Source organism: Aethalodelphis obliquidens, unplaced genomic scaffold (assembly GCF_003676395.1).
Source record: "Aethalodelphis obliquidens isolate GAN/ISIS:26980383/991018 unplaced genomic scaffold, ASM367639v1 scaffold44, whole genome shotgun sequence".
NCBI lineage: Eukaryota > Metazoa > Chordata > Mammalia > Artiodactyla > Delphinidae > Aethalodelphis > Aethalodelphis obliquidens.
This window is the reverse complement of record NW_020837988.1, coordinates 9,626,678-9,637,468: the sequence shown is the minus strand read 5'-3', so window position 1 is coordinate 9,637,468 and position 10,791 is coordinate 9,626,678. Positions and strand designations below refer to the sequence as shown.

General features: G+C 56.9%; 2 protein-coding genes across 2 annotated transcripts in view; both read left to right on the top strand.

The window, feature by feature from the left end:
• The window catches only part of TIMP2 (TIMP metallopeptidase inhibitor 2), a 51,046-nt gene that overhangs the window by 20,701 nt on the left and 19,554 nt on the right, over window positions 1-10,791 (top strand). The gene's annotated exons all lie outside the window — the stretch shown is intronic.
• Window positions 12-2,882, top strand: CEP295NL (CEP295 N-terminal like). Its single transcript, XM_027080889.1, is given in 5 exon segments — window positions 12-791; window positions 794-906; window positions 909-1,677; window positions 1,680-2,146; window positions 2,148-2,882. Coding segments are annotated over 5 exon segments (1,680 nt in total). The 5' UTR covers window positions 12-652; the 3' UTR covers window positions 2,340-2,882.

The following is a 10,791-nucleotide window of genomic DNA, read 5'->3' as shown; positions in this document are numbered from 1 at the left end:
CACACACACACACACACACACACACACACACACACACACACACACACCTTTCCTGGCAAGCTCCTCCTCCTTTACCGCTTCCGCCTTTCATTTGTAAGTAGCTCCCTCCAGAGGGCCAGACATTTGCATCACCCCCACCTGAACCCTACCTTGTCTCCGAAGGTGGGGTCTTAACCCTAGCACTGGACATCTGGAGCCTGGTCCCTGTTTGTCGTGGGGCCGTCCTGGAGGGAGGGGGGCTGTAGCACCCCCCCTTCCAGTTGTGACAACCAAAACTGTCTCCAGACATGGCCACATGTCCCCCTGGGAAGCAAAACCACACCCCACTGAGAACAGCTGCCCTGCCGGGTCTCATTAAAGGCGTATGAGACAGATCGGGAGCCGGAGAACAGACCCTCGTGGGCAGATGTCAGGAAAGTGATCTGGAGGGTCACGTCCCCCGGCCTGTCCTGCACTCAGAGCCCCATGTGCCTTGTCTCCAGGGCCTCACTGTGCTCGGAACGCTCCGGGCAGCGCTGTGCATCTTCCTGCCCTGTGGGCTTGCCGTGAAACGGCCGTAGCACCTGTGGCTCCTCGGCCCTGGTGCCCTGGAACCTCCACTCTTGGTTCACACCACCTTCTCTCCGAAGCCGTGTCTGCAAAGGCCCCCGACATGAAAGGAAACGCGGAGAGAGCCCCTTGGCGGAGCCCCAGTCCCGACAACGAAGCCTTGCTTTTGAGGCAGAAGCACCAATTGCTACACGTCCGAGAGAAAGGAGACCTGCCCCCGCAGAGGAGACAGGACCTCTAGCAGTGGAAGAGCTGCCCCAGCGCTTGGCCGAGGAGCTGCAGGCAGAGCAGCAGGAGGCCCCAGGCCAGCAGGTCCGAGGCCTGGAGAGGCTGTACTTAGCACATCTGTTGGAGGGGAGGCGGTGGCGGGCAGACTGGCCGAGGACCATGAACCTGACTCAGAGGGCTCGACCCAGCCAGGAGCAGCCAGGTCGCCCAGGGCCGAGAGGAAGCACACAGTGGCCGTGCGGCAAGAGAAGGGACACAGGGAAGAGCTGGTCTGACGGCAGCCCTGGTGCACCACGTCCCGGAGAAGAGCGGTGGACCAGGAGAGGCAGGGAGCCTCCAGAGCCACGGGCCTGAGTCCTCGTCCCCTGAGCCCACCAGAGAGGAGTAAAGGAAAACACGTGCCTTCAATGAAGACCGGTGGGGGCCACCGTCCCATTGACCCTGGGCTGAGCAGAGGGACAGACTTGGTCCCTGCTGCTGTAGGGGAGATCAAATGCCTGGAGGAACGGGAGACCGAAACAGCCCAGGACGGCAGGAGGCAGCTGGGGAAGCGAACGGCTTGTCTTCAAGGCCCGAAAAACCACTGTTTGGATCAGAGCCCCGAGGGCAAAGCCGACGACCTGGAACAGCTGTGGCCAGTCGGCTCGACCTGCAGAAGGGGGGCCTCACCGCGGGCAAAGCTCTGTGACGAGAGCAGGTGGTAGGGAGAGCTGGAGTTTGCCTCTGAAGAGTTGTTGTTTGATACCAACCGGAAGCTGAGAAAACACCTGAACTTGCACCTGGATCTCAAGCCCGGGATGGATCAGAGCCCCAGTGAAGAACAGGGCTTTGAGGAGACGCAGGCGTGGAGAAGGGAGAGCCAGAGAAAGAGGAACGCAAGAGATGCAGAGATGGACATGGTGCCCGCGGGGAGCCCGCGAGTCCAGCGGGGGTGGACGCCCACCTGACGCCGTCCAGAACCAGCTTGAAAAAGTTACTAAGCAAGCCCAGGAACCAAAAATCCCATAGGATGGCCAAGTGCGTGCTTGAGAATGCCAGTAAACCGTGGTCTCCCGAGGCAGGGACATCTGTCGATGAAGAGAACCTGCTCTCGTGCAGCCCCGAATCCAGCCAGGAGCCTCCCCGACCGGACGCCCTGGTGCAGGGCTCCCTTCAGCTTCACCCGCAAGAACAGGCAGACAGAGGTGGCTTGACGGCATCAAGGCAGAAGCAGAAAATGCAGGTGGAGCAGAGAACACCAAAGCAGCTGGACTCGCTCGAGCAAATCAGACACCCCAAGATGAGCTTGGAGGCCGACCTCCAGACGGAGCTGGAAGATGGGAGGAGGGAACAGGGGCAAGCTTCTCTGGCTCATCGGAAGCCTGACTCCCCCTCCAGACCAGGAGAAGAAAGGAGGGTATGACCGCAGCCCCACTTCCCCCTCGGCCAGCATTGTCCACGATGACAGGCACAGTCAGATGATCCGTGACCTTCAACAGCAAATTCTAGAGCAAAACAAGTTGCACAAGCGGTTTCTTGAAGAAGCCAGGAAATGCTTGTGAGAGTTTCAGGGAATATGTTAAAAGCGAGAGTCCTGCCCCTGGTAAATACATCACTGATAACTGAGCTGGCACCCAAGTCTGTGCGATTGTATTTGCACCATCTGCTCAGAAACCTGTAGCCTCTTTAAAATGGGCCAACAGACATCCTTCCATCCTTTGGAGCGAATTCCTCTGCAGGAATCATACTTATTGCCAGTCTCGCCTTTAAAACTAAGTCCAATTCAGGAAGACTCCTTAGCATGAACATGTGGGGCGCGGTAGGAGGGTCTGGCCATTGTAGCACAAAGGTGTGTCCCGGAGCTGAGGCTGTTTTCACGTGCCACAGCACAGATGGAAACACCAGGTACATTTAAGTGCTTCAGATGTTTTGGCGAAATGAACACTGGACTTTGAGGGGCATGCAAGGTCAGACGGGCGCAGTTTCAAAAGATACATCATTTGTTGCTTAGCCAGTGGCTGAGACGTTAATGGAGAGATTTAACAAAAATCTTTTAGTCTTTCAAACCAACATCATTTAATAGGACATCAGTAACATTCTTATAACTTTAATATTAGAAAGCAGGAGGGAGGGAGAAAGGAGGGGGAGAGGGAGGGAAAGAAGGGGGTCGAAGCAAGAGGCAGAAAGAGGAAAGAGAGAGAGGGGAAATGGTTCCCAGCAACTCAGCCCTATAGACTCCTTCTGGGGCTGGCAGTGCTGGGGGAACCAGGGTGTCTGGTAGGTTCCCTACCCTCCAGCTTTACCTCTGACCCAGAAGCCTTGGCAGTCGTAGAGACCCTACACTGGGTGGGGTTTTATCTGCCTGTTACATACTTAGGGGTTGGAATGGGGGTGGACACACCTTTTCTGCAAAGAGCCAATAGTAAACATTTTAGGCTTTGCTGGCCATACGGTCTCCGGCAACTACTCTACGCCTGCCTTTGCAGCTGGAAGACAGCCACAGACAACACATAAATGAATGGGTGTGACCGAGTTCCAATAAGACTTTTATTTACAAAAATAGGTGGTAGGCAGGCTTTGGCCCTTGGGCCAGAGCTAACTGACCCCTGGACTTAGCATATGAAGGAGATGTTCCTTCCCTCCCTCCGTCCCTCCCTCCCAAGGACCTCAGATGCACCGGGTGGGATAAATCCTCTTCATTCATGATATGTTGGCATCATTGGGCCATCAATGGCCTTTTTTTATCTTATGTATGTTTGGCATCATAGCCCAGCCGTGTGAAAGTGACCAACAGAGTGAAGGCAGCGTCTGCTGCGACCCCAGCCCATCCATATATAGACAATATAATGAACAACTGTGAGCCTACCAGCCAAACCCAAGATCTGGAATGTTTGCTGAAAACCAGCTTTATCTGTGTGCTACTTCCCTCTTCTCTACGCTGTTCCTCCTTAGCTGTATCCCTGCACTTCACTACAACCCGAACACAGCCTGTATTGTTTAGTTTTACTTCTGCTTGAACCCTATAAAAAGGATATTATATCATGTGTGGTCTTTTGGAAGCGTTTTTGGACCCAACATAGTTAGTTCCTTCGTGTCACACGTAGGTGTCATTTTTGCCACAGCGTCATAGCATGTGACCCTCTGAGCCTTCTTTCCATAGCTGCTTCTGTTTTGTGCCAGTTCCCCAAAAGTGAACTACGTCCCTAATGCATTTGGATCAGAAGGCCTGGCATCAAAAAGTGCTTTGGGAATGTTTGAACATCACAGCTGGGATGTAGGTGTGGGAAAGGTCCCATCCCTCCTTTTCTTTCCATTTTCACCTTTTTTTTGGGTCCCTGGAAAATGTTGACCTGATATTATACTGTTTTTCCTTTGCAAGTACTGAGTGACGACACTGCCCCACGTCACTGGAGCTGAACAGTGAACGACACGCACACAGGACATGTTCTAGTGGAGGATATAGGTAACAAGTGACCACAATGACAGAGGGTGATAGAGGGATACTCAGAGAGGTGGGGTGACTGACCGGAAATGTGTCTCTGAGCATCGAGCCCACAGCCCCTGAATGCGACCATTTGTATGGAGCAGTAATGGCATCCCACAAGGTGTTTTTTGTTTGTTTGTTTGTTTTTCAGTTTTGTTTTAAAATCAATAGCTTGAGTGAGGAACCTTCCACCATCTCACGTCTCCATCGTGTGAGCCTCCATTGTCTGTGGCTTTTCCATTTTAGGTGGAGAGAATGTTTGATCCCAGCCCGGTTTCTCTCACCTGCTTCCGGAATAGCGGGTCAAGGCTGCAGAGCTGCTCACCAGTTTGGTCTGAGCCCAACAGTGAATACGAAAAAAGTCCCGGGGCCAAGAGAGCTTTGTCACTCCCAGGCCAAATGAGGATTCCCTGTGGGGAGGGGCCCTGGCCTTTAGCGGCTGCTCAGCTGGAACTCCCGTCTGCCACTACGGGATCACCTCGGTCTGAGGGTGGAGGGGGTGCCGTGGGATCACTGGGTTTAAAGCCGTGGCCACGATGGGACCCAAACACTGAGTAATGAGATCCTCATGACTCGGGCTGGAAGCCGCAGCCTAATGAAGGGGCAAGCCTGCCTTTAAGTGCGTTATTTTTGTTTCCACTTTCAGAGGTCATGTTTGTGGCCCGTGTGTTCTAGGTGAGGAATTGTCCCTTCTTGGCCACACTTGAGCTAAAAGTAGGTGTGGGGGATGGGCAGCGAGACGTGGTGGAGGCTGACTCAACTCTGCCTGGCCTGTCACTCCCACAGTGTCCCCTGGAAGCTGGATGAGACGCCCTGCCCTTTCCCACCTGTCCTGCAGAAGGCTGAAGGGGGGCGGGCCAGGGTACCCCCTTGCCCAGGTCAGTGACGTGGGTAATGAAACAGCCCTCCAGGACTACCCCCGCCCGCCGCCCACAAAAAGAGCTGACCCTCCAGTGATTCCCGATGGAGATGTCACCGGTAACTTCCATCTCTCATTGGTATCCAGGGGGTGGGCTGGGATCCCAGAAGACACTGCCTTCACTCCCTGTCGGTCACTTCGACATGACTATGGTGCCCAGGGCCCTGGGACAGCGCCACCTGGAAGGGTTCCGCCCAGTACTGCCAGGGGGCAGTGGGGACCCCGACACAGTGCCTCCTCCTAAAGGGTCCTCGCCCAGCGGCCTTCCCCATGCGTCCTCCCTCCCTCCCTCGTGGGCTCTTCCTCTCTGAAACTGCATCTTCTAGAACTTTCCCCTGGTTTTGTGATTCATCCCCCCACTTTTGGGGGCAGCTACCCTGTTCCTGTTTCACTCTGTGTTGTCAGGTCGCTTCCTTGCAGCCCAGCCAGTGAGTCCTCCCCAGACGGCAGCCGCTAGGGAAGGCCTCCGTGGCTGGCCTGCTGGTGGACAGGCCCTCCGTTTGCCCAAGGTATCCATAGGCGGAAGACGGCGCCGGTGGTACCTGCTGCGAGGTCCGCTGTCCACAGGCAGGTGCGGGCCAGCAGTGACCGACAAGGACCAGGACACTTCGGAAGCAGGGACAGAAGTTCTCCCTCAACAGTGTGCCTGCTCCAGCCCTGGAGGGGCCGGTGGGCACCCTCGGTTTGGATGTGACCCCGCGTTCCACGTGTGCTGCTCTGAGGGTCCTTATGCCTGTCCACCCCCCCCACACACTGCCAGGTGTGAGGTTGTAGTGGGTATGAGGACATCCAGAATCTCAGAAATGGAAAATAATGCGAAAATAGGTTTTTCAAGTTGGGATGGAGGGCAGGGGACCCTCTTTCAAGCCTTGAGGTGCGGGCAGCTTCTTGCCTCCACGTGATGGAGACATGATTAAGAGCTGATGGCGGAGTGCAGCCCACCCTCGTCCTGGCTGGAGACTGGAGGCTGGGTGGACTGCACACCACACACCACCCGCTCCGAGGGGCAGCTGGGCTGCCTCCTGGGCTCTTACTTGCTAAGCTAACGACAGCTAGCCGAGGAGAGGGGGCGTGAACTGCCCGGCCTGCGCACCAAGCTTCCCTCCACACTGGCAGCTGGGAGGGTGGCTCTGGGGTTCCAGCCTTTCCATCGCTGCTCCTGGCTCCTGAGAAATGCCGTGGATTGGAGTCGGCCCACAGACCACATGCCTCAACGTCCCACGCCAGGGCCACTGCTGCTGCTCTGTCCATGCGGACGGGGGCCTGAGCCACAGGCCCGGCACTCGAGTGTTCACTCCCCAAAACGAGGCAACCTAGAAGGGGAGACCTGCCCAAGGTCACGGCCCACCAGCAGCAGCGTGAGGACAGGACCCTTGTCTGCTGCCCCTCACTTCTTAGCTGTCCGTCCAGCCCCTTCCTCAGCCTGTGGGTGGGGAGGGATCGCTGGGGGGTTGCGGGAGGGGGCGGGAATCCTCTCAGCATCTCTCCCTGCCCCCCCCCCGCCCCCTGCCCCGCCTGCTCCTGCCCCTGCCCCCGCTCCGGGCTCTAGGCTTGGGCTTGCAGGACTGAGCTTGGCTCCTTCTTGGGGTCTTGGCGGAGAAAGTGCAGAGCAGCAGTTCCCTCCACAAAGCCGCACTGTTCTCAGCAAATCCTCCCAGGAGCGGGATGCATTTTTTTCAAATGATTCAGCAGCACGTGAATGGGAAGGGCCCGAGCCCAAGGCTTCGGAGACCGTGACCAAGGCCTCTGGCATGAGATCCTGCTGGGCCCGCAGGGAAAAGGGGGGAAAGGTGGCAGGGCTTGAGTCAGGGGTCCTATCTGGGTCCTGGGGGGTCGGGAGGGCAGCGTGGAAGCTGGGCAGTGAGTGCTGCAGCTTCTCTCTGCATCACCAAGGCGCTTTCAGAGATGCTTCCCTCCTGCTCCCAAGGGGAGCCAAAGCAAAGGGACAGGAAATGGAGATGGGAGAGCTGGTCTCCATGGAGACGGGGCATCCAGTGGACAACGGCTCACGTGTACGTGCTAGAATCTTGAACAGCCCTGGGCAGGCCTGGCAGATCCCCAGGTACTGGGCTCATGGGCAGCGTGGACCAGGGCTGGGGCTGTACTGCTGTTTCCTGTTGTCTGTGCTGCACCCGTCACTCTTCCTGCCCCACCCTCAACTCCTGAAAAAACACATCTGCTCTGAGCAGTTGTCATTCCAGGCGTTTTTGACCCTGGCCTGAGTCATGCTGGCCAAGTCTTGCCCTCACACTGGACACCACAGCCCTGCCGCGGACATCTGTTGGCCCCTGGGGTTGGGGAGGTTTGGGGGACCTGGGGGTGGGTCTGGTCTCTCACAGCTGCTCCAGGGATGGAAGAAGCCCTCGGTTCCCTGCATCATCACAGGGCTGTTTTTAATTACTTCATTTCCCTGAAAGCAGCGAATTTGGAGGAGGTCTGCTCCACCCCTGGCTGAACGGGGCCTGGCATGGAGGCCAGGGAAGGCAGAGCTGAGTGCTTGGGGAGAGCCCCCGGGGCCATGTCCACCATGGGGCAGCTGGAAAGGTGAAGGCTGGGTGCACCGTGAGGCCAGAGGGGCAGGTGGGGCTAGATGCTCCCACGGCCTTCTGGGCACCAGGCCAGCGCTGACGCCATGCATTCCTTGTGACATCTCCCAGGCTGCTCGGCCACATCCCGTTTCCACGTGCCGTTCTGTTGGGGGGGGGGCGTGGCCCCGAAACCTGGGGAGTCCCAGCGGTCTGCAGTCCATGTGAGCACGACCCTCTTTCTAAATCATCATCCACCCACCCCCTGGCCCTGTAGCTGGTGCGGTCTGCCCCCACCCCAAAGAAGCGGATGCAGCCCACTGCAAAGGCTCACAGTGTCTTTATCATGCTCCCCACAGCCCACTGAGATGGTTTAGTTACTTGTAAGCAGCTAGGCATCCCTCAGTAATCCAGAGCAGGGCTCTGAAAAGCATGATCACTTCATTATAGCTTTCGTGGGGCAGAGCAGCAGGCTGTGTGTCTGGGGTGTGGGCACAGGAAGCGGGGCGCCCCTCATTTCTGACTCAACCCTTAAGGGCTAGTGGTGGCCAGGATGCAGGCAGCCCAGTCCACCCTCCACTGGGACTTGGGGCAAGTTCATCAAAATTCAAAGGTTAAGGGGCCTCCGCCAGGTCAACCAGCCATACAGTGTCACTGTGTCCACCCTAAAGGGACAAGAGACTCATCCCAAGAGGCAGCCTCGGGATGTAGCTGCAGGCATTAAGCGAGGACTTTGGTAGCTCTGTGATTTGAGGGTGTAGATGTCTACCCTCGTGCTGTCCCTTCTCTGGAGAGTGTGGACAAGAGTGTGGAACCCTCCAGCCCTCCCCAAGTACCCCAGCAGTGCAGAGCACACCTGGAGAGCTGGGGGTCCGAAGCGTGGCCTGGAGTAAGTGGGGGCTGGGTCTTGTGTGGGACAAAATCGTTGCTTTCTGAGTTCCTCTGAAATGGTTGGTGTGTAGTTTTTCCCAGAGACAAGGAAACGGACCAAGTGACCCTCTACTCTCAAACCAGGGCTCGCGTTCCAGGCACAGCAGCAGAGCGGCCCCCACCCACTCTTGATTGGGGCCAGTAGGGTCTTTGGCAAATGTGCCGGCCAGTCGAAAGCCCCTGACCTCTCCCGCACAGCGGATGGCTTTGAGACCGTGTGCGCCTCACCGGAGGGACCACTGGGCGTCTTCCACGAGGCTGCGACCAAGACTGAAGAGTAGGGCGGCGAGGTCCGTGTTAATGCCTGTCTCGCTGGGCACCCCTTCCAGATCTGAGCTGGAGGCTGCAGTAGGTGGGCGGGGAGGTGACGGTGGCCTCTGCTGCTGCTGAGGCACCCTTGCTGCCCTGAGTCAGTGTAGACACATAAGACTCAGATGGTTCAGGGTTTTTTTTTTTTTTTTTTTTCGCGGTATGTGGGCCTCTCACTGTTGTGGCCTCTCCCGTTGCAGGGCACAGGGTCTGGACGCGCAGGCTCAGCGGCCATGGCTCACAGGCCCAGCCGCTCCGCGGCATGTGGGATCTTCCCAGACCGGGGCACGAACCCGTGTCCCCTGCATCGGCAGGCGGACTCTCAACCACTGCACCACCAGGGAAGCCCGGGTCAGGGTTTTGACCTTGTATTTAGATGTTTTTCCGAATCCTGGAGATTCCCGCACCTGTTGCAGGCAGGCCCGTGATTTTTCCCTGCGCCGGAAGCTCTGCCTGGGCAGGCTCTGGGGTCTGGGGATTCTGGGGTGTTGAGTGTGTTGGTGCAAGGCCGTGAATGTCTAAAAATCAGAGTCCTGACATCCACAGTATTACCGTGCTCTGGGGTCGGGAGCCCACGCCGAGCAGCGTAGCCCCGTTGGGAAAGGTCCTACAGGATACATTCGCACGTGTAGCATATGGCATTCCTCTGGAGAGAAGTTGGGCCCGTGGGAAGACAGTCAGGATAATTCAGTTTATTTCAGTATGAAATAAATGAACTTCTGACAGGCAGTTCTCCTTCGGGGCCTGGCTCCCCCATAGACCATGCCCTTGGCTTGTTCATCTCCATGGCTTCCCCGATAAGGTCTGCAGACACTTGAGGACTGAGACGTTGGCAGGGTGTGGGAGAGACATAAATCGGCCTGGGCTGGTCGAGTGTGCTGCTCCTCTGGACCGGCCCTGGCCACAGGGTATGCTGGGGACACCCAAGGTTTCCTGCCAGCCTCCTCCCTGTCCCCTCGCCCCAGGGCAGTGGCACAGTCTGGCCTCCGTTGGTTTCGCCTGGGCTGTTGTCATCTCTCGGAGTCTGAACATAGCCTGTGTTCTTTGGATCGTCGTCCGCAGCCTTGACTTTCCACCCACCCCGTTCTTTTCCATCCCAAATCTGGCTGGGTGGACTAGGGATTGTTTTTGCAGGCTCCTAGTGGGGGGAAGTGACGTCATGTGGTGTCCACAGCCTGAGGGGTGGGGGCAGGGGCTCTGCGGTTGCCTGTGCTTTGAATTAAGTCCACGGCTGTGCATTCCAGTAGCCAACATCTGGCAGTGAATTCATCAGCCAGTGTATCACCCTTGATCTCAAACCCAGATGTTGTGTTAACGGCAGAAGAGAAAGAAGAAAAAATCTGAGCGGCCCAGGGAGAGGCCATCATTTTTGCGTCCAAAGCGGTTAGAACAGGAATCTTTATAAAGACTCTGCCTCCTACTGCTGCCTCTGGTTCCCCAGGGGCAGGATGGTGGAGCAGAGCTGCTCACTCGGGGGGTGGACAGGACCTAGACTGATCCCCCAACCCAGGGCCAAACACCAGGCCCAGCATGCAGTAGGTGTTTGGTAAACATGAGTCCATGCCTCCATTTTAACTTCTTCCCAGATTCTTTGGGTCTCTTTGCTTCTCCCCAGCCCTGTCCTTTAAATGGCCTGGGACTCAGAGAGGCCCATCCCTCACTTGGAGTGGCCTCCAGTCTGGAGCTCAGGGTTATGCCCATTGTGCTAGGTGCAGGGAACACATTTCTGGAAAGCTCTTCTTACCGCCTCCTCTGTCCGCCACTGGCAGTTGGAAAGAGTGTGCGTCTTGGCTTTCCTGTCCATCATCTATCTTCCTGCCTGTGTTGGATCTCCTCGAAGGCAGGGACTGTTACTGAAGACCTTTCCA